This window comes from Gobio gobio (genome assembly GCF_949357685.1).
Source record: "Gobio gobio genome assembly, chromosome: 16".
Lineage (NCBI taxonomy): Eukaryota > Metazoa > Chordata > Actinopteri > Cypriniformes > Gobionidae > Gobio > Gobio gobio.
The window spans coordinates 12,828,352-12,852,792 of NC_137109.1; the positions used below are offsets into that span (position 1 = coordinate 12,828,352).

The 24,441-nt window shown below is 38.8% G+C and overlaps 2 protein-coding genes across 2 annotated transcripts; one reads left to right on the forward strand and one right to left on the reverse strand.

The window, feature by feature from the left end:
- Positions 1–1,601: 1,601 nt before the first annotated feature.
- On the reverse strand, positions 1,602–10,119 carry cetn4 (centrin 4). The gene is made up of 5 exons (XM_079839115.1): positions 10,000–10,119; positions 8,699–8,854; positions 4,920–5,048; positions 2,769–2,906; positions 1,602–2,552 (listed from the first exon to the last, which is right to left on the reverse strand). The coding sequence occupies exons 1-5, from the start codon at positions 10,000–10,002 to the stop codon at positions 2,463–2,465; spliced, it is 516 nt and encodes a 171-aa protein (XP_079695241.1). The 5' UTR covers positions 10,003–10,119; the 3' UTR covers positions 1,602–2,462.
- Positions 10,120–10,285: 166 nt separating this feature from the next.
- bbs12 (Bardet-Biedl syndrome 12) lies at positions 10,286–15,388 on the forward strand (the record flags this gene model as incomplete). The annotated part of the gene is made up of 2 exons (XM_079838300.1): positions 10,286–10,339; positions 11,502–15,388. 2 exons carry the CDS (start codon positions 10,286–10,288, stop codon positions 13,230–13,232), a joined length of 1,785 nt encoding a protein of 594 aa, XP_079694426.1. The 3' UTR covers positions 13,233–15,388.
- Positions 15,389–24,441: the final 9,053 nt, after the last annotated feature.

Consider the following 24,441-nt stretch of genomic DNA (forward strand, 5'->3'; position numbering starts at 1 on the left):
AGTAATAACTAAAATGTAGAAAAACACCACAGTATCAATATCTTGAACGTTTGGTACTTTCTGTAAATAGAATAAAATCTAGGTTTTGTTTGAAAGTTGTGATGATTCATTCAAATGATTCGTCTCAAGCAGACAATAACAGACACTGAGACTGTTTCACTATTTTGGAAAAAAACAAAAAACAGTTGAGACGCCGTTATAGTTCTGGTTTCAGAGAAAGTACATTGGTCTGGTGCTGCTTAATCGTTGTGATTCATATGGCTTGAAGATAAAACGTTTACGCTGTCAATAGTCAGTTTTATAGACACTAAAAAAAGATTGTTTTCACTAAAAATAGGAGGGACTTTAGAGATGGACACATCAAACGCCCATCAGTCGAGCGATCCGACCTTGAGATACGGAGGCAGCGATGAAATTTTGACATCTTGACGCACATCGCTTTACCATTTCCTACTTTCCATTTAGAATTTATAGTGTCTGAAACTTGTAAACAAACTTTCACCTTGATGCAAGCAGATCCACCAACGCCTCTGGAAAAATAACTGTGACTAAAATCCTGTTTATCACACAGGTATATGCACTATTTCATTAGTGGAAACGTCACTTTAGTTGCTCGCTGTGAAGATTCAGCGGCCTGTATTAAGCTCAGGTCAGGTGGCACAGTGTGTGTTTGCGGCTTCACTTATAGACATAAAGAGCAAAATCACTTTTACTGATGCCTTAGTCATCATGGTTCGCATTTAGTCATTTCATTAATGTATCATTCATTTCTCTCACATTAGTTGAGTCATTCTGGTGGCACGATGGTCTCGGGTGTTTCTGCTCTCACAGGCCTTTAGACACACGTTTACTTGTCTAAACAGACACATCATAAGATGCCCTTTGGTGTTAAACAAAGTGAAACATACTGGATACGGAACTACAGAATTTGCATTTTAAGACAAAAAAATAATACTATGAGTGGTATCTGCTTCACTTTTACCATTGCTCATTTTTTAGGGTTTGGGGTTTTACCCTAAATATTAAAGCACATTAAAGCAACATTTGTGGACGATACTTCAAATGATGTGGCTTGTTGGGAAAAAGCGGCAAACCTTATTTCTAGGGACATCAGACCAACATAGAAACCATAAACTTTTCAGCAAATTTGTCTCACATGCACATAGGTAGCACTTTATTTCACAGTGTTCAGCATGTACATACTATAGTAATTGCAATAACTGGGTAATAACTAGGTAATAACCCTTAACCTACCCCTAAACCTTACCCCATGTAGTTACCTAACATAACCCAGTACACGTACTGTAAAATAAAGTGCAACATGGGTGGTTTTCTGATTGATTTCTGTTTGTAAATTAAGCTAATTATATAATTTTTTACACTATATAACTTACATTTTTAGATTACAATTTTTTGACAGTAATAAACCTTTTTTCGATTGACTTCTTAGGTTTCACTGTATTTGTGGGACATTAAAAAAATTCAGCACATGTTGTGCAATCATGTGATTCTCAGTTCAACACTCTTGATTTGACCTGATTCATCCTGGACTTGAAATGCAAAATCGCAATCAACAACTTGTGTTATATTTGGTTTTTATTGAATGTTGTGATTAGTGGTTATTGAATTTTGTCTGTTGCTGGCTAAAAGAAATCACACGTGACGGTACATGCCACTGTGGTTCTGGAGGAACTTTTTTCAGTTTCATCTTGCTCAAGAATATAATAGGAAGAAGGCGAATAAATGTGACTTGAAGTGAAATTTCTTAAACCCATGATTGATGTTAGCAGTATCATAGATACCAACAGTTTTCCTGAGCTGAGATGTGTCTGTCCAGTTTCTGAAATAATTTAATGTTTGGGCTGTAAGTGTTTGTTTAAACTTATATAAACTATATATGTATGTATGCATGTATATATGTGTGTGTGTTAGCCTGCAATGTTCTGAATTCTAACTAAAGCTAGAATGCAATATGAAATACATCGCAGGTCATCTAAATAATATTTGGCTCATTAATCTGTATAATGGATATTCCCTATCTCATATATAGTGTCTATTTTATATGAATGTGTTTTGTGTTTTATAATAGAAATAAATAAGCTGTCATAGACAAGGCAGAGGAAGTTTTTATAGCCAAACTCCCAAAATTTGGTTCTGAAAAGGATTTCCACTTTAAGATACACCAGGATTTAAAACTGTTGACAGCAGACAAAATGCTGGGTCTCAAAAGGATATCTTACATGTTTCTATATCCGTATATATATATATAACACATGCTTTTTATTCTAAAGCATGTTTTACTTTTGGGCTTGGACATTACGTGGAGACGTGCAGACAAATACATTTTTATTTAATAGTGTACAAAATATGTATAGATTAAAATATTTTTACAACCTAGTACAAAGGAAAGCAACACAAAACAACACTTTAATTCCCTTAAGAGGCTTATAGATATAATAGCTTCAGTACAGACTGGTCTTTTTCATGATCCGTAGAAACTCCTGCTCATTAATCTCTCCGTCGCCGTCTCTGTCGGCTTCGTCGATCATTTCCTGTTAAAAAAAAGATACATAATCCTGTTAAAAAACTATCTTCAAAAACATGTTGTTATACTGCAGTGTTTCCTAAAGGTGTCAGCTGTTCCTCCATGATGAGGGATCTTATCTGATCTTAAGTCATTTACTACCCACTGACTAATCTGTCTGTGAGGTTTACATGCAGGAACATCATTTTTTGTGTGTATTTCCCCACATCTGCCGCAGACACACCTGTAACTCCTCGTCTGTGAGGTTCTCCCCGAGCTCTTTGGCCACTCGCTTGAGATTTTTAAAAGAGATTTTTCCTGTGCAGTCATCGTCGAAAAGCCTGAAAGCCTTCAGGATTTCTTCTTTTGAGTCCTTCTCACTCTGTTGTGAAAGATAAATGTATTACAATTTAGTGTAGGAGTTGGCAGTATAACCAAAATCTCAATAAATTTATATTGCAGTAATGGTGTTCAGTATCAAGATTTTTATTTTTGCTGGAAATTAAAGGTATACTTTGTAACTTTTTTGTAAAAAATTTTTTAAAAACAATTAGTCAACACATCATCAATCCATCTTCTAAAATGTGTTTTATCACTATGGTAAACCTATTATAAGCGCTTATATTTTAGACCTGACGGGTGTGTGTCTCATATCCGTAAATAGAGAAAAGTTTGACTGTGTCTGGTGTTGGAAAGGCAGAGGTTAGTTGTGACAGCGAGCGAGAAAGGTTGACGCGGGGCCGCTAAATCTTCAACCTTTGGGTAATCACCCGTTTAAAACAAAAACGGCTTTTTGGAGATGGCGAGAGCTGAGGGATTTGAAATGTTGTAAAAGCGACGCAGAGATGATGGTATTTTTATTACTCAACAGGAGAGTGAGGTGTTTTATTGAACAGATATATTGCCATATGTAGCTCTAAAGAGTTCAATGTAAAGCATGATCAATTGTGAAGATCATTTCATTAAGGTTGTTGTAGCACTGTGCTGGAGTTTATTCTCAAGGAAGTACTATTAATGGGTAAAGCTACAGTTACATCTTCAGCTAGTCAGCTTGAGATCCTTTCTAAACTGCTTATCTCTCTTAAAGGGATAGTTCACCCAAAAATGAAAATTACCCCATGATTTACTCATCCTCAAGTCATCCTAGGTGTATATGACATTCTTCTTTCAGACGAACACAATCAGAGTTATATTAAAAAATATCCAGGCTCTTCCAAGCTTTATAAGGGCAGCCCAAAATTTGAAGCCCAAAAAAGTGTATCCATCCATTATAAAAGTAATCCACAAATAATAAACTGGCGCAACGTATGATGTCGGACGTAGCGCAAGCTTTTTGAATTGCGAGAGGCGTTACACTTTCTGTGTAAGGTGAATACGGAAGGCGTTCTGAAGGAAGCTAGATCTTTTACTTTAATAAAGTTTTAAATATGCAACCCTCTACAATGCGAGTAAATCCCTCGCATATCCGACTAAATCTTCACTCCGGGCGACTAAATAATGTCTATCATTAGCCACTGGCTAATAAATTCTTAAGATTTTACTCGCCAGTGTGTGTGTGTTAGACGCTAAGTATATACGTTTAGCATAGATATATTTTCACTCGCTGAACACTGAGCATTTGAGTTTTGCTATTTTCAAGCGATCTGTACCATTTCAATTCAGCTCAATGGATGCGAGCGCACCTGTATTTAACGTACCGTAAACTCTAGTGTGAAGGTGCTGTTTCTTTGCTGAGAGCGCTGTTTCTCACACACACGCAAGGAGAGTCTTGCATACCACGCTGAATCGACTCGCTACATGCAAACAATATTCTTTGTTGTATTTTCCTGTCAAAATAACGGAGTTCATTTGAAATTATTTAGGTTTTAAGAACAAGCAGAAGATATGCGGTTTCTCCGGTAGGGGGCGGGACTAATGCGCAAACAGCAATCTCATTGGCTGGCGCTCATCTTTTACTGTCCCTGTTTTGATTTCAGCAAATCAGTTTGAGCGAATGCTGACAACGTGATTAATAGTCATGAACCCAGCAGCTCATCAATCCTTACGCCACATTCACACTGGGCCGTTGGCGTCAACGCTTAAGTCAGTGCACAAGCATCTTCACATTATGGAATGTGCGAGTTAAAAAGAACAGACCGAAACAGTGATATTAACATTAAACATAACAAAATGGATAGTTTTAATTCTAAATTTGACGTAAAAACAGACCGTAAACAAGCTCTTCCTCAACTTGACTTTCCTCCCTGCTTGTGAAAAACAGTCCTGCACACTGAGAATATATTCTACAGTGGTATAAACACAATTTACAGAATGTTAAGTATATATAGTCTGATGTGTTCAATTATTGACGTCCTTCTCCATGTAAATATCTACAGTGTTTAGCTGGCAGACTTACCATTTTCTGTGTCATCATAGAAAGGAAATCGTCGAAATTGATAACGCCCGATCCTTCTTTATCAATATCAGCGACCATCTTTTTGATCTCTTCTTTCTTTGGCTCAAACCCCAGAGCTCTCATAGCAACCTATGGCAACAAGTCAAGTGTGAAAACCTGCATTTTAATGGTTTATGTTTCACCTCATTTATAAATCTTTTGCTCTAAAGGCTTCTGCTTAAGGAAAGACCATACAGGCAAAAACATTTATCCTTCGCCTGGTCTTATACATCATCTTATTCCTAAAAACGGTGAATGTTTTTTCTTTTCTTTTCTTTTCTTTTCTGGCTGTATTTTATGATTTATGGAGTGAGTGATAAAAAGAGAAATCCAAAATGTCAACAAAATGAAACAAGAATTTTGAACCTTGGAATTATGATTTATGCTAATTGTGCACATTTAATTACATAATATCTCATTTGCATAACTTTTCAGAAAACGTGTAATACAAAAAATATTTGTAATTCTTAATGTAATCAATCAACTGGGGAAGTATGGTGATATCTATTAGTTGTAGTGTTGTCTTGTCTTAAAGGGACAGTTCACCCTGAAATGAAAATTAAGTCATTATTAACTGATCCTGGTGTTGTTCTAATGCCGTATGCCCTTCTAAAAAAAAAAGTCAATTTATTGAATAGAGACCGACATCAAGCTATTTAAAAAATGACACAAGTATCACAGAATGGTCCCATGCGTCATGTGTTGTATATTATTATATTTATATTATTATAAGTGTTCTGGGTTTAGTGAAAATCAACATTTAATGTATTATTTAAAGAAAACCTTGGCCGTTGGTTTTAAACCTTTCGGATTTCATAAAAAATAGTGTTGTAGGTCTTGCGGGTTGAACGACATGAGGGTGAGGAATTAACTATCCCTTTTAGGGATGGGACGATTATCGGTTTCGTGATAAACCAAGATAAAATGTACTGATGGTTACTATTATCGTTTAAAATGTAATTATCCTTAAAACCGTGTTTGATTATTGTGATTTTGAAAACTCGCAGTAAATCCTGTCCAGTCTGGTGCAGACACATTGCGCAATGTTTTTTGAACGAGAAGAAAAGGCAGTGACAGCGCTCTGGAGATTTTTCAGCCTAAGGCCCCGATCAGACAGGATGCGTTTTTGCAGTGAGGCGCCTTTTTTGAATAGTTTTTTGTTGGCAGTGAGCGTTATGCATGCTGTTTGTGTGCCCCGGGCGCCTCGCGTTTTAACCGCCTGCTGCGCCTCACGTTTTTTCAGGAGCGCTCTGAGCGCATGAAGTTGAAAAAAATTAACTCTGAGCAGAAAAGCGCCCGACGTCATCGCGTTTTTTTCCCATTGTCCAATCGAATGAATGGAGAGTCGGTTCTTCCGTTGTGGTGATGGTTATCTTGATTAGATTAGGGGTTGCCTACAAACATTGTTAAAAAACGTCAACCAAAAAAGGCAAAAAACGCTGAATGCGTTTTCAAACCTGCAAAACGTGTTCTGTCTGATCGGAGCCTAAAACAACCAAATCTGAGGTGTGGTCATATTTTGGCCTTTACAAAAGTCCTGAGGGAAACTTAATTGAGGATGGTCACCCTGTCTAGCCTGGCTCCGCCCTCCTACGTACTTCCGCTCAATTTTAATTTTCCTTCAATACTCCGTCTGGGATTGCGGTATATTCTCTGGTTTTGTCCGGTCAAATTAACTTAACAAATTAACAATTAACCGGTCCAATCAGCGAACTGAGGGAGTGGCTGAGAACAATGACGTTGATGTCGTGCGCTAGTTTGAGATGACATGTGTCACTACCAAACGTTAGCGATTGGTTATGGCAGATCCAGAGTGGCTCTGGGCAGATTAGGCCTGTCGCGATTGGTCGATACAATCGACTGCGTTAATTAGTCGACGTCAATATTTTTAGTCGACTGGGTAAGTTGGGTACGATATGAAATTGTATTAGTACTGGTAGTACTGTAGTACAGCAGAAGTAAGGACGTGTGTGTGAGCTCTGCTTCCACCGTTCACTAAACAATGGAAGCAGAACAGACAAATATATACGTGCAGCTCAGGAAAAAAAAAACGCAACAGAAAAGTGTGGCACGGCCGGGACGTGCGCGCGCGCAGCCACCTTTCACTCAGGCAGATCGCGACGTCAATTTTGCGGATTATTGGGTTTGAATGGTAAAAAATATGTAAAAATGCACCTCCTGGCGAGTATTCGGGTAAACGCAGTCGGATATGTCTTTTGTGAACGTATACAGAGGTGTATGAGAAATCGGGTGTTACAATTAATTTAGTCCGTGCAGATCTTAAAGGTGTGAAGCAGGGCAGGGCAGGGCAGGGCAGGAACATCCCGGCCAAGTGAATTTTTAAGGTTTTTTAACCCTAAAGCAATTATAAAACAATGAATAGTAAGTTCTGCATTATTATTAAATTACTTTTACAGTTTTTTGCCATGGTATCGATTCAGTATCGGTATTGAGGTATTTTAATCAGGTATCGTATCAAAGTCATAATTTTGGTATCGTGACAACACTATTCTATATAAAAAGTATTTGCTGATATTCTCTTTTTTTTCTTATGTTGGTTTACAAATTTGTACCTTTTTACTCTTTTAGTTTTACATTTTGTCAAGGGCTTGTTTACATTTATACTTTTTTTATAGTACACTACTGAAGGCCAACGTTGCAAATTAAATTAAATCTTTTTATGTAAAATTGTTGAAAATTATTGTGATAAATTAGTCGATAGATGAATCGATTAATTAGTCGATAGATCGATATAAAAATAGTCGTTAGTGGCAGCCCTAGGGCAGATCCAATAGTTTTAAACTTCAACAGAGTACCCGCCTTCAAGGAAGTAAATGCTTGTCAACGGAGAGTGGCCAGACTCTGTCTGCAGAACATGCAAAAGTTGCGGCAACAGGGGGAAACGCTTCAAATCTGCAGAGTCGTCTTCGTAACCTGTTGTATAGTGAACGCAATGCAAGTTAACTTTGACTGGGAAATAATTGTTGACAGTTGAAATATTTTATCTCACTCATTTGAAATTAACATGAAGCTTCCGCGAAGAAAGGTTCGCAGCAAGTGGCTTTGAGCCAAAGACGAACAAACAAGTTTAAGGGAAAATAATGTATACTCATTATACACTTATTACACTGATTTGTTTTTAACCACATCAATAATTACGGGGACATATTAAATTGAGATCAATGTTTTAAATCTTACCTGTTTATAAATACATTTTGTACAGCGTACAAAACAATCATCCAGACAAGATGATCACAACAATATTATAGTAGTATGAATAGTAAAGTCCTCTGATTTAATTTCAATACAATCAAAAACAGAGACGCAAGGCGGCAAGTTGCATTTGAATGAAACGAGAGAGCGCGTCCGTTGTGATACGTGGATGTGCGCTGTTATAATGCGTCGCTATTGACGATGGTCATTATAAGGAAGGAAATGCCACAGAATAGAATCTTGCTTAAAAAAGTGCATAGAGTTGCTTGTTTTATTTATTCTTTGTTGATTTTCAAGTATAAAACTTGATTAAATGTTTTCAGTGTTCATCTGTTCTTTTTGAACAAAATCATCTCATTTGAACAAAACCATGATAATATTGATAATCGTGATCATTTTGGTCACTATAAACGTGATATGAAATGTTCATACTGTCCCATCCCTAATTCCTTTAAGTTCAGATGCTGTCTCATGGTCTTTATCTATAATAGCTAACATTACTGATACAGGTCTCAAACCCTTTTTACCTTCAGTTCCTTCACATCTATCTTTCCAGACCCGTCTGTGTCGAACAGATCAAACGCCTCTCTGATCTCCTGCTTCTGTTCCTCTGTCAGCTCTGGTTTGGGACCTGCTCTCTTTCGCTGGTTCGTCGTGGCACTGGGTTTCCTGAAGCTGGAAGCCTTGGAAATAAGAGCAGAAAGAGAGAGATTCAGGCATGCTTCCACCAGGGGGTGTTATTATCATTACCTGTTACATAGCTTTCTTACCGTTTTATTGAGTTTTGTTTGAAATAAGCATAAAATAATCATATAATCAAACTATATACTGAACTAAAAACACTGTCCCTGTTGCAACAGAGGAGGAAAAACAGATGAGTTTATTTTTGTATACTGTATTTCAGCATGGTTTATAATTATCTGCACACTTACACTATATATGTTATTCTAAGCAATTTTTGGAACAGTTTTGCTGCTTAATATTTTTTTATAACCTCTGACACTTTTTTCAGGACTCTTTGATGAATAAAAAGTTTTTAAAAAAATAAATAAAACAGCATTTATTTAAAATATAAATATTTCGTAACAATATACATTACCGTTCAAACCATTTGGGGTCAGTTTTTTTTTCTTTCTTTCTTTCTTTTTTTTTTTAAAGAAATTAATACTTTTATTCAGCAAATGGTAATGGTAATGTTTTTTTTTTAATTATTTATTCATCAATGAATCCTGAAAAAAGTATCACAGGTTCCCAAAAGCAGCACAACTGTTTCCAAAATCATAGTAGAGTGATTTCTGAAGGATCATGTGACACTCTCAAGACTGGAGTAATGATGCTGAAAAAAATCTGTATTTTTGATCAAATAATTGCAGTCTTGATAATAGACTTCTTTCAAAAACATTAGAAAAATAGTAAGTGTGTGTGTCTTTTTCTCTTGCAGGGAGAATTAAAGGTTACTTAATTAAATCACATGTTTACATAAGTTATGTTACTCAGTAACGTTTATCTGTATTTGGAGGAGGCTGTAAGAGCTGGATTAGTTTCATAAGCACACACGTTTAATTAATTAGATTCAGGCAAACACGTTTACTGTACAGCTTGGAATATGTGTGCCTCAATAAATGTGTAATACTAATCATAATATAAAATAAATCGCACGGTTTCGCCATTCATCTCAACAAATGAAGTGACCGAGGGTTTATGTTGGTTTCCATAATAACGCCAACAGGCTAACCGCGGCTAACAAACAGCGTATTAACCTTTTAATTAGTTTATGCTGATGTGCATACGTTCACAAAGTTTTAAAAGTAATCTAAACTATACTTACCATCTTAAAAATATCAGCAGAACCAAACCACAGCTTTACAACTTGCGTGATATGTTAGTAAACAAGAGAAGGAAATGCTGTCGTTGGTTTCCTTGAGCGCGGTTGGTGGGCGTGGCGTCTAAGTAGGTGACAGCAGATTGATCCAATAGAATGTGTAGCTACTCTTTGAATTACGTATTCCACCAATCAAACATGAGCGGGCGGGGTATGTTAGATGTAATTGACAGTTTGGTTAGTTTGGCGTCCGTGGCTTAGCAACGAACCTAGAACAAGCGTAGTAGTGCACATGCGCATTTCAGAATATGGACCCAGTTGTAAACAATACAGCTCTGCGGTGAAGGTTTGTATCTTTGGTTTGATTAGGGCATTATATACGATAGCGTTCGTGTATATGACTCGAATTTGATCCAGATGATACCCAGACAGTTTAAATGCTTTGTTTTACCTGCATAAAATAAAATAGAATAGCTAATTTGCTAATAAGACAACTTCGGCCATTATGTCGTACGGAAAGAGTCTATTTAAGTTAACGTTACTAGTTTTACCTAAATATATAACAGCATTTGCTGTCTTTATCAACATAGTTTATGCATATAATCTAATTGCAGTGATCTTTGTGGAAAATGTGTGCAACATCCTCGTAACTCTGCTTTATTATTATTAAATATAAAATAATTAATATTCAGACACTATTATCGATATGACTGCTTACACTAAATTAAAAGAATGAACCGAGCTGGATAATAACACAATTGTCTTCTCTAGAGTTGCTGTTCATGTTTCATAACAGGAATTTTGCAACATTAATAACACTGTCATTTCCTGTGTTAATGTATGTCAATGTGACTGTCGTAAAAGTGTCAAAAATCTGTTTCACAACAGGATTTGCTTTCCTGGCCCATATTTTACATTAGACATCAAATTGACACACTCAAAAAAAAGTTATGATAGAAAAATGTCATTTTAAGGCATCATGCTTTCACCAGAACATAATTCATCACAACAGAAACTGTTTATTCCAAGTGACAGATTCATTTTGATTGGAATATATTGCAAGTATTGTCTGCTTCCCTTTAAAAGGTGATATTTATTTTGATACATATATAAGTATATGGTTAGTTATTTGCATTTAGCATTGTTTTGTATGTGTGCTGTTGTGAATATTTACGTTGCTTCATGACCTGAAATATTGAAAAAAAGAGTGAAAATGTTGAAGCTAACATTTCTTTAATGTTTTGTAACTTTTGTATACAAAAAACAAACAAACATGCAAAATATATATGTAAAAATTATTAGGATTACAAAAATCCCTCAAAAGGAGTGAAGGACTAAATTATTCAACTTTGGATAATTTTTATTTACATATATGGTTAGTTGCATTTAATTATTTACATTTAGCATTGTCTTTTTCCTTCTGCTCACAACCATATCAGAACACAGATACGTGATTAAATTACTAGCAATATTATATTAACCAGCATGTCATTATTCCTCTTGCACAGATGTCTGGAAGTGCAACTGTCGCGCAGCGACGCCATATCGGACTCCAGCAGTTAGAGGCCATAGCAGCCTCCTTACGTGCCTTCCTCGGCCCCTACAAACGGATGAAGTTCATGTGGGATGAAGAAGACTGCAGGGATGCGGTGTTGGTTAGCACCTGTCCGCGTCTGCTTGAGCGCATCGAGCTGGACGGCTCGGTAGGACAGCTGCTGCATGAGACGGTACGGGCCCAGCAGAAGGTCTTCCACTCTGGGACAGGCACGCTGGTGTTTCTGGCTGGAGTCTGGAGTAGAGTTGCACTGGAGTGTCTCAACAGAGGAATAAGTGTTTTTGACATCAAAGCAGCCATGAGCAAAGGACTGGAGGTGTGTTTGGAGGTGTGCAGACAATCGGCTGTAAGTGTGCAAGACGTTTCCTGCAAGAGGCTAAAGGAGCTCAAACCCAGTCCAGCTCTTAAATCTGAGGTGCAATGCACGGATGTTGAACACCCTCACAATCTCAGGTTGACACTCAAACACAGCAGACACTTTAGCTCGCATGATGCACAAACAGAAAACACAAAAACACCTGTGGTTGATGTAAGCGACATAGCGGAAGTCGTCAGCCACGGGTGCGAAGCCTCCATGAATTTAGTTTTAAAAGCTTGCAAGTTGCAATCCACGGAAGATGCACAGAACAGATCTTTGGATATCCAAAAACTGGTCACATGTTCCATACCGGGCCCGTCCGAGGAGCATTCATGCGTGTTACGTGGGTATGTCGTGCTGCTTTCAGTCGAACAGGCCTCTGCGGTTCAGCGCCTTCAGGGTCAGGCGCTAAATATAGCTTTGGTGAATGGCGACTTGTGCGTGAAATATCGTCATGTAGGCTTCAACCGGCCTGCAAATGTCATGCACATCACAGATTGCGCTAACATGTCAAGCATGAGTCTGGAGGAGGGTTGGATTGAGAATGCACTAAAAATGCTGCATGAGTTCAGCGTAGGTGTTGTGCTTGTAAGCGGCGTGGTTGACGCAAAGCTCAAAGAGCGCTGCTCAAACATCCTGGTTGTTGAAGGTGTTAAAAGCAGCGTTTTGAAGGACTTCAGCTCATGCACAGGGGCCGTCCCGGTTTCGTACATTACTCAGCTCGACGAGCGTTGCGTGGGCCGAGGAGTGAAAGTCAGTCGATGGAGAGAGCTCTGTGGGGAAAACGAATCCGTTAGCATTGTGACTGCGAGCTCGTCTCTGGTCACGGCGGTCATAACCAGCTCTGTACCTGCTAAGCTACAAATCTTGGAGGACGAATTCTGGAGCTGCGCACACCGGCTGCACTGGGCGCTCGCAGATGGGAAGTTGCTGCATGGCGCGGGAATCACTGAGCTCCTCTGCATCCACCAGCTACAGCAATACAAACGTACAGAGATGGAAAAACTGCAGGAAAATGTGGTGCTGGAGCTGATGGCTAAAGCCTGGATGGACTATGTCTCCACTCTGATGCTGAACAGCGGGTCGATGGCGTCTAAAGCAGAGGCTTGGACAGCTGTTGCACATCAAATGAGACTTTATAAAGAGGGAGAACCCACAGTACTGGCCTCTAGGGACACAGATGGTGTGTATGATAACGTGACAGTGAAGTCTGAAGCCTGGAGAAGAGCTCTTGATCTGGTGTTTCTCGTGCTTCAGTCTGACACTGAGATCATTACAGGTGTTGGTGAAGGAGAAAATCTTTACAATGAGCTCATGTATCTTTGACATCTGTGACATAATTAATAGCTTTTTGTCTGCATTAATTATTGTTATTTTTTATGAATCAGAATGGGATTGAAACCAAACAGCCTTTTTATTTTCATACACTCTGAAGATGCTGCAGGTCTTTTCTAATGAGCCTGTTTTATAAAAATGTGCTGCAATAATGACAATATGTATATAATACATGTAAATGATACATTTAGAAATGAATAAATATAATAAATGATTACAGAAATCCATAAGGAGTAAATTAAGTAATTCAGGATTAAATTGTCTGGAAGGATTTGATACACTGCCGATTTTGTAGGTTTTCCTACAAAGCATGTAGAGGTCTGTAATTTTTATCATAGGTACACTTCAACAGTGAGAGACAGAACAAATCCTGAAAATCCCATTGTATGATTTTAAAATAATTAATTTGCATTTTATTGCATGACATAAGTATTTGATCACCTACCAACCAGTAAGAATTCCGGCTCTCACAGACCTGTTAGTTTTTCTTTAAGAAGCCTTCCTGTTCTCCACTCATTACCTGTATTAACTGCACCTGTTTGAACTCATTACCTGTATAAAAGACACCTGTCCACACACTCAATCAAATAGACTCCAACCTCTCCACAATGGCCAAGACCAGAGAGCTGTGTAAGGACATCAGGGATAAAATTGTAGACCTTCACAAGGCTGGGATGGGCTACAGGAAAATAGGCAAGCAGCTTGGTGAGAAGGCAACAACTGTTGCCGCAATTATTCGAAAATGGAAGAAGTTCAAGATGACGGTCAATCTCCCTCGGTCTGGGGCACCATGCAAGATCTCGCCTCGTGGGGCATCAATGATCATCAGGAAGGTGAGGGATCAGCCCAGAACTACACGGCAGGACCTGGTCAATGACCAGAAGAGAGCTGGGACCACAGTCTCAAAGAAAACCATTAGTAACACACTACGCCGTCATGGATTAAAATCCTGCAGCGCACGCAAAGTCCCCCTGCTCAAGCCAGCGCATGTCCAGGCCCGTCTGAAGTTTGCCAGTGAACATCTGGATGATCCAGAGGAGGAATGGGAGAAGGTCATGTGGTCTGATGAGACAAAAATAGTCGACCCATTGAAGATGGGTTGTGGCTGGGTCTTCCAGCATGACAATGACCCGAAACACACAGCCAGGGCAACTAAGGAGTGGCTCCGTAAGAAGCATCTCAAGGTCCTGGAGTGGCCTAGCCAGTCTCCAGACCTGAACCCAATAGAAAATCTTTGGAGGGAGCTGAAAGTCCGTATTGCCCAGCGACAGCCCTGAAACCTGAAGGATCTGGAGAAGGTGTGTATGGAGGAGTGGGCCAAAATCCCTCCTGCAGTGTGTGCAATCCTGGTCAAGAACTACAGGAAACATATGAACTCTGTAATTGCAAACAAAGGTTTCTGTACCAAATATTAAGTTCTGCTTTTCTGATGTATCAAATACTTATGTCATGCAATAAAATGCAAATGAATTACTTAAAAATCATACAATGTGATTTTCTGGATTCTTGTTTTAGATTCCGTCACTCACAGTGCAAGTGTACCTATGATAAAAATTACAGACTTCTACAGGCTTTGTAAGTGGGCAAACCTGCAAAATCGGCAGTGTTTCAAATACTTGTTCTCCCCACTGTAGATGTTTTTCCAGACTGTCTATCTATCTATCTATCTATCTATCTATCTATCTATCTATCTATCTATCTATCTATCTATCTATCTATCTATCTATCTATCTATCTATCTATCTATCTATCTATCTATCTATCTATCTATCTATCTATCTATCTATCTATCTATCTATCTATCTTTTTTCTCCATTATGCCACCTGATGGAATTTTGGTTCCTTGCCACTGTCGCCTTTGGCTTGGCTTGCTCAGTTGGGGACACTAAATTTTCAACTAAATATCCAAATAAATTTAATTACTAAACTAAACTAAATTAAATACATCAACAAAATAACTGATATGCCCACATTGTCACTGTATGATGAATAATTGAAATGAGCTAGAGGACATAACTGTTTTCTCCAGAGCAGCTGTACGGCCGAATCAAATTTTGTTGCATTATTTTCCAATTTTCCTGTGAAGCTGCTTTGAAACAATCTGCATTGTAAAAAGTGCTATATAAATAAAGTTGACTTGATCTGTCTGTCTGTATGTCTGTATGTCTGTGCGTCTGTCTGTGCGTGCGGCACTGAGTGGCTCAGTGGTTCATGTAGGTTGTCTACAAACCAGAAGGTTGGTGGTTCAATCTCCGGTTCCACCTGACCAAGTGTCAAGGTGTCCATGCTGCTCCTGACGAGCTGGATGGCGCCTTGCATGGCTGACACCACCGTTGGTGTATAAATGGGTGAATGTGAGGCAATATATAAAGCGCTTTGGATGGCCATGGGCCGTTTGTCTGTCTATCTTTCACTGATTCTTGAAATAACAGACAAAACATGTCCTATACCCAAAAGCCCTCTTTATGTTAAAGCTACACTGTGTGATATTTTCCCCCATCTAGCGGTGAAAAGGTATATGACCATCCAGTGAATATTAGTTTCTGTTCCTCTCAATTCCGATTTCGTTTTAACTCCTACGGTGGCCGATTTAGTCCAAGATTAACATGGCTTCCATTTCGACCCACATTCGACACGGTGCCATCGAGTGTTAAAAAGCGAAGCTTGAATTTACGGGTATGTCCCTCTTTGGCTAATGTACTTTCAAGATGGAGGGGCAACATGGCGACCGGCATTTGAACCCCTCACCCGTATGTATTTTCAATGGCATATTATAAACTTACGAGAATACTTTATTACTTGAAAGAAGTAAATATACATTAATGAGCACATATATTTTTGAAAGAACTAAGTGTTTTTAGCTAAAAATAAACTAAAAAAGTTACACAGTGTAGCTTTAAAAAATAATCATTATTTTTTTAAAGCACACTCATGTAATTGAACCTGTCCTCAGCATGATGTAAAACTGCCAAACAAAGTGTTTAAAAAATGCAACATATTAAAAAATACACAGTTACATTAAAAGGCAGAGATCTTTGAGATATCAAACAATTTTACTGTACAACGTGGTTAAGGTGGAAAAAATATGTTCATAATAACCTTAACCCAGGAAAAATATGTAGAGAATGTATTTTTTTTCACCTAGCTCCTTTACTGAACACCATTATTACATAATTGAACTTTTTACACTGTTGGATGGATCAAATTATGTATGTATATACATTCTAATCACATATTTTTTTCTAGCGTACACTGCTACCAGCTGGCCATAAAGTGTATTGCATCTCAACGTATGGCAAGCCGTTTTAACATTTAATCCTTTAAACTTACTAGTACTAGTATGCTACTAGTACTTATTTTTTGGATACTAGTATCTATTCCATTAAGTACTAGTACTTATTCATTAGATACTAGTTCTTATTTATTAGATACTAGTTCTTATTCCAATAGTGTCTAGCATTTAATTATACTTAACTTCTTCAGAAAAAATTGAACTAGTGCTTATTTTTTAGTTACTAGTAACATTTTAGATCAAAGATATCATAATATGGCAAGCCGTTTCAACACTTAATCCTTAAAACTTACTAGTATCTATTTTCATGCTACTAGTAATAATTCTTTAGATACTACTATCTATTCCATTAAGTACTAGTACTTATTCATTAGCTAATAGTGCTTATTAGAGATGTCCTGATCCGATCATGTGATCGGAAATCGTGCCCGATCACGTGGTTTGAGACTCGATCGGAATCGGACGTCACCTCCCGATCAGGACTCGGATGTATATATGTACAGGGCTGGATTAACATAAGGGCTAGCTGCGGCTGAATCCCCAGGGCCCGAGCACAGAGGGGGCCAGTGATTGGCCGAGGAAATGATTGACAGTCGATCGGGAGAACCTAAACTATTCCTGGAGCGCCGCTCGCCAAACCCCACCACGCCCCCACATATTAAGCGCTGTTATTTACTTGAGTGCTGCAAATGCATGGGATTGGGAACAAGCATCAAAAGCCAGGTGAAGAAACGGCATTACCTGATTAAACCGCGAGTGCATCAAACAGACTTGAAGGGCGAGAGCAGCTGGATCGTCTCACGCACAGCGCTGACGAACTCGTTCTGTGATTTTGCCGCTCTGAGATAACAAGTTACGAGCACCAGGCAGTCGCTTTATCCATTAGAATTTGATACAAGTGCAACATATTGTGTACAGTAAAGGCTCTGTGGCGAAACTAGCTGAACAAGACTGAATAGCTCCGACCATGTAAACTGAAATGTTGAGGTAAACTAGGCTGCCTACACGATGGCCGTAGCCAGATATAAGGTCTGGACCTCTGTATTTTTATGAGGTGTACATAATACATTAGTCATTTAGTAGACACTTTTATCCAATATTATATTGCCTGAGAGCAATAGAACTAGAACAGTCAAGGGCAACAAAGTGTTAATATGTGTTAAATGTAATAAATGTTGCAAAATAATTGCCTAATAGATTATTAACACTACTTTAGTGCTGCAAGGATATCTTCTTGTCTGAGCTGCCCTGCCTGCGGTCTGTCACCATCACCGCTCATCAATATCAAAATATTTGAGATGACCAATCAAATTAAAGTATGCAGACTTTATACGCAGAAGCTGCTGTGCGAGTAGCACGCTTCAGTAAACGGTGCGAGATGCAAGTAGCCAAACTAAACATTTCATATTTGACAGCTGTTTTAATATATAAAATGCAGGGGCGGCTGATCTATTATGGGCGCTGGGGCGCCGCCCCTCCTACCAAGTAAAAAAAAAAATTAAGTTTGAAAAAAACGTACGTGTTTTTCACACTAGAATGAGGGGGGGGGGGTCTTTTTGTCTGCCAGCTTCATCATGTGCCGCATAACATCATAAATGTGTAGTTTTATGCTTGGGGCGCCGAGAAAGGGCGCCCACGCTATCTAACCAATGGAGCGCTGATATGCTATAAAACGTCACTAAATAGGATCAATTCAACCAATCAGTGACGCGCAGTAATAATTCTCCGATGAGCGCTTTGCCTCTGCGCCCATCGGAGAATAACGTGAGTTTGGTGTGGTCACGTTGCAGTGAGATAACTGAGATTCGAGTTGACAATGGCGCCGGCGTCACACGAGAAAGAAACCGTGCAATCTCTTCTTCAAACTCCGTTTGAAAGAAGACCACTGGCTGAAAAACAAAAAATAAAAGAAATGGGACCGGACCAGCTACAAATTAACATCAGACAGCAGGTGAAAGACAAGGAAGCGTCTTATACTAGAGGCTTTTCGTGGACATGGTACACTAGGAAGCCGTGGCTAACCGGCTGCGGAGTAGCTAACTCGCTGTTTTGCTTCCCTTGTTTGCTTTTTAAAACTGCAGCGACCGATCGAGCCTGGTGTGAAAACGGTGTTCAGGACATGAAACATTTTTCGGAAAAAATTAAAAAACACGAACACACAAAGATGCATATGGACAACTGCCTGAAATTTGCGTTGCTGGGGAAGGCTAACATTGCTACTCAGTTGGATGATGGCCATCGACTTTGTATAAGAAGGCACAATGAGGAAGTGGACAAGAATCGATATATTCTTTCTAAACTGATTGATTGTGTAAAATTTTGTGGTGCCTTTGAATTGGCTTTGCGTGGCCACAACGAGACTGAAGCCTCTGAAAACCCAGGCATTTTTAGGGGCCTTGTTAACTTCGCCTCGTCGTTGGACGCTGCTCTGAAGGAGCACTTGGAGGGAGCTACTGTGTTCAGAGGTACGTCCAAAACGATTCAGAATGAGCTGCTGGACTTTATGCTGACTGTTGTTAAGGAGTACATTCACGAGGAGGTGACTGCGGCTGATTATATTGCCATTCAAGCCGATGAAACATCTGACGTGTCTGTCCAGTGCCAACTTGCCCTTGTACTTCGCTACATCGACCGCTACAACGTCATTCAAGAGCGCTTTTTTGAGTTCTTGCCGATTGAAAACGCGTGTAGCGTCTGGAGTGTCTCTCTCATAGGATCAAAGTGGTGAGTCGTTTGGAGAAACATCAGATATGCTTTCCTCCAAACAGCTCTGCATATAAATTAAATTCCTGCTCCAACTGCTCCAACCAGTCTGAGTCAAATTGCACCGACAACTGGTTAATGACCGGCTAGAGTGTGACCAGAAGATACTATGATGGCCCTTTCTGAGCTTCAATTAGATTCTAATCAGCCAGGACACCTACCTCACCCTTCAGTCTAGAACGGCCGGGGGTTGACCCTAACACACACACACACAAGCATTCCTCTCTATTTAGCCTTTAATTAAACTATCCCAGAAATTACATATATGATGATTTCTTAAGTATATGCATGCTCCCCATATTTCTTATGTTTGCGTGATGTAAGAGCTATCTTACACTGCATGAAAAGTGGGATTTTCAACCCCGTAAACGCCTGTATACTCCCGGATATCTCCCTAATTTTCGTCAGTTTTCGACAATTTAGAGGCAGCGAACGTCGCGTTAGTCTGTGCCACAAATTGTTGTAAACGAACCATGACGTAGGTGGAGAGCCCCCGCTGAGAGACCGCGCGGAGGTGCGACGCCTCTAATTAGCATATGAATAGCAGCGAAACCAGAGAGTCAACGGCCAGACTTGAATTTACTCACTCACTATTGGCTGAAGCCACTACATTTAAAAAAGAAAAATCCCTCGTGATTGGTTGGCAGATCTGCAAACCAATCATTATTGGTCGCCCTGGCTCATTATAAATGTAAACCCCAATAATAATAATAAATATATAATTTATGTTGTAATAATTTGTTTTATATTAATGTTATTGTGCTATGAAGTATTCATACCATCAAGGAATATATGGGAAAATTATACGGACCGTGCCGTTTATTCAAAGAAAGAGCTTCATTTATAAGCATACAGCTGTTCATTCAAAGAAAGGGCTTCATTTATAAAACACAGCTGTTTATTCAAAGAAAGAGCTTTATTGTTAAACACACAACTATGTACAGTGCAGCAGTAATGTCTCGTAATGTAATGTAAAGTTCGGCGTGCTCCAGGCTGCGAGAGGGCGGTGGCCGCACAATCCATCCAGACACCCCGTCAACAAAGCCGTCTTCCTCGTCAAACATGAGTTCAATGGTCGCGGACTTCCAAATGTCCACCTCATCCAGCACACTCTCGCTTCCAGCAACTGTAATACAATCCATAAAGACAATAAGCAACCTGAAAAATACTCACATTGACAAAAAACGGATCTAATATAATAAATCTTACCCTTTTTCTTCTTGATCGACTCCGAGCTAAACTTCGCAGTTTCCGCCTGCGATGTAAGTTCAGGTTGTTTGTATCTGAAGCTCCGGCGTGTCGATTCATAATACGTCTTACAGGCAGCTGGAAAACAATTACATGAGACTGGTATTAATAAAAACAGTCACGGTAAAATTAAACAAGGAATGAGAAACACATTAGAAGTTACTTACACACAATTTCGTCGTGATCAGCGGTTAAATCTGGACTCGCGGAAATCGCTCCAAGCAGATAAGAGCTCACGGCTTCGTTATGAGGCGAGGATAGTCTGTGTAAACAAAATATGCAGTTTTAAGCTCGGATCTATTAACGCATCCATTTCCTTATACAGCTGAATAAAAGCATATTCTTTAAATCGTAACGTTACATTACCCATGCCCTTGTTCATAGCGCCTGCAGTTTGCCTCAGAGTTGTGAAGACGAAGACAGCCTCCTGAAAATGAGTCGAAAAAGTTGGTCGCGTCCATGCAGAGTTGAAGACGGCATCCTGTCATAGTTGATCGCGAAAAAGGAAAGCAGCAAAAAACATAGGAAATGTAAAAAAAAAAAAAAGTTTACAGCTCGTCTTCTACGCGTCATGGCCATGACCTCGACCTCGCACGTCATTGGACTAGGGCTCTACTATGGAACGGCCCGGGGCCAAATCTCTTTATACGAAACGCGTGACTTATGACTGTTTTTTACGGTCTATGGTTTCAACACGCACTGTTTTCCGCGTTAACGCAGCAATTTTTTACGTGTTTCTTTTGTATGTGTAGACACGCACATTCTGGTCGTGTAACAGGCATACACGCACAGTCGACGCACAGTTTTAACATGTTAAGAAGACACATTTGAACGTGTTTCTTAACGCGCACATTCTGTACATGTCGAAGTGTAATATATATATTTTTTAAAGCAGACTTACCTTTAGATGTAGCCTAGGCTACATACATATTAATATAAGATATTAATTAATTGCTTAACTGACTACTGTGCTAGAGTAAAGTAGCCTAATGTTACAATGTATATTAAGTAAATGCTTAATATTATACAATTATTATAATTTATCTATATGGGTTTTTGTTTGTTTTTTAAAGTTAGGCTATATATAATTTCTAAAAGTATATATAGGCTAATTTACACAGCACATATTTATAACTGAAAACACACACACACACACACACACACACACACACACACACACACACACACACACACACACACACACACACACACACACACACACACACACACACAACTTTATTCACTTTCACATAATAATGTTTTTGTAATTTGGTGTTTAGTTTGTTGTATAGTTTGTTTATACTGTTCTGTCTCTGTTTTGTTTCCAGGAACATCTGATGAGTGCTATAATAAAATGACTTCATTATATTTAAAATATGTTTTGATATACATTTTATTTATATTATTAATATTTTATTTACCCATAAACGTGTCTTTAGGAAGCCATAAGTTATAGAGACAAGAATAACTTTTGCCATTTAAATGCCACATTAATTTACTGAGGACCCATACAGCCAATGATCATGTGTGAAAACACTTATACATAAATTGATCACTTAGAAATCAAAACTAAGGTTTGAGAAATAAAGAATATGCATACAACAAAATATATTGTTTCATAGCAGCTTCAGTAACAAGTTCAAAACAAATTCTGCTGTAAACCGGCTCTAACAAGCCAATATAGTGTCAATATTCAGCTCAAGTGACTTCAGTGTTGATTCAGTTCAGCTGATTTCAGTTCAACTGTAAATTCCTCAGTTGTGCATATTTGTGTGTAGTTAGATATATGCAAAAACAACATTTTTGGAAGAGTTAAAATAGTTTTGCACAAAGTGTTGCTTTTGCACGCGATGTCTGATGTTTTGCATGTTGTGTGTTTTGTGTGTAGAGTTACAAGAAATGGAGCCGTATTTTCAGAAATTGTGTGTAAGCAATTAGATAAAACTGTAAATGAATCCAGTTTATTTTAGTTCAGGACTCATAGTCCAGGTGTTAGTAATATGTGCTTAATCTTTGTTCCAGGCAACAATTTTTTAACTCGCGATTTACTAGATTAGGCCTACTCTTGGCATAATTTAAGCCCTGTCCAGGAAACCACCTCTTGAAAATCTGCATTGATAATTCATAAAATGTGGTGTGAGCTCAATTTAAATGACAATTACAGAAAAACACAATCTGACTTAACTATAAACACACAAACTTGTACTTTTCACATTTATGATTAATAGCCATTTAAAAAATCATTCACAGTGCAGGGTGGAAAAATTAATTTTGGTATGTAAACTGTATGCTTTACTTGATTTATTTGTGTGCTTTGGTTCATTGTCTTGTTGCATCACATAACCTCTCTAAAGGTTGAAGACATGAACTGCTGTCCTGTATTTTTTTTTTTTTTTACATAACATTGGTTATTGCTAATGACATACAGAGTATTAATCTACACTGTGAGCCCAGACAAGTTGAATCTACTTAAAAAATTGGAGCAAACTGGTTGCCCTAAAAAGTTAGTAATGTGAACTAAAACGAGTACATTTAACTTAAATTTAAGTTAACATATTAACTAAAACTTTAAACTTGTTTTAGTTAAAAAAATTCAGAACCTAGATAAAACTCCCCCTGCTGCTACTCTGATTTGCATTTGTGCAGCTCACAGCATGTTCATTTACATGATAAAGCCTCCCCTAGAATTAAGGGGAGGGGGGGTCATGGGGGGACAACTGCCAAGCAAGGCCCACGTCAATTTCCTACAATTTACGGCAGTTTTCGGTGTGGCCTTCAAATTGCCGTGCACAGTCGTAAACCTGAAGTTCCACGGCAATCTACAGTGCCACATACTGACGAAAATCCCACTTTTCATGCAGTGTTAAACGCTCAAAATTGCTCTGTATAGAAGATGCACAGCCTTTAGGTCTTTAAACCAAGGCATGTTTGATGTCTAAAAGTTCCTTTTTCTTTGTCTTAGTCAATGGTACAAAGTATATGATTATGAGATGTACCGCTAGTATGTTTAGTTCTTTTGGAGTGAAACTTTACTAGTTCTGGCTTCCAGCAAGAACATACCATTGAGTAATAAAGTCCGAACAAAGAAAGTCTCTCCCGCCTGAAATTCACACCAACGATTGGTCGTCTCAGGGAAAATGGAAAAACACATTTGAAAACCAACACATTTGGGCTCAGTCAACTTGCAAGGACCCCGACGAGACAAATTTCCTTTTCCTCCCATCTCATCAGCGCGGCTCGCGGGCTTCGACCTGCGAGCCGGCGTGGTCCAGCCAAGCTGTTGTTTCCTTTGAGGATCGACGCGCTCCGCGACAACAGCCTGCGGCGCGCTCCATCAGACCGAGGAACCTAGCTTGGACGAGATGAACTTTCCCTTCCAAGACGCTCCCTTCCCAAACACCTTTAAAACTCCCGCGGACCAACTAAGCTCCGGAAAAACCAAACGGAGAGAACGCTTCAGCCCACGAACACTGAGAAATGCCAAAGCATGCATCTCGCTTTACACAACACAAAGAAACCATGCAAGTATCAATTCTATCGAAATTTAGATGCGTTTTAAGATTGTACCCCTGTTAAAGGTGATATGGTTCTTGCTGGCTCTAGTGGTTATGTTCGGGAAGGTGTCGGATCGGACACGATCATACCCTTCCTCCTTTCCCTTCTCCTCATCCCTCCTCCTCATCCTTTCCCTTCTCCTCTTTCCACTATTCTGTAAATACATGTATTCTTTATTTAGTCAAATGTAATCGTAGTATTAATCTTTATTAAAACCATGATATCCACGTTTTGATTGTCATTGTTTTGCTCACAGAACACGAGTCCCTTTAATGTCAGATCTCTTGCTCTTATAAGCATCGTTGAATGCCTTAATTAATACCATAACTCAGAGAGTTTGTC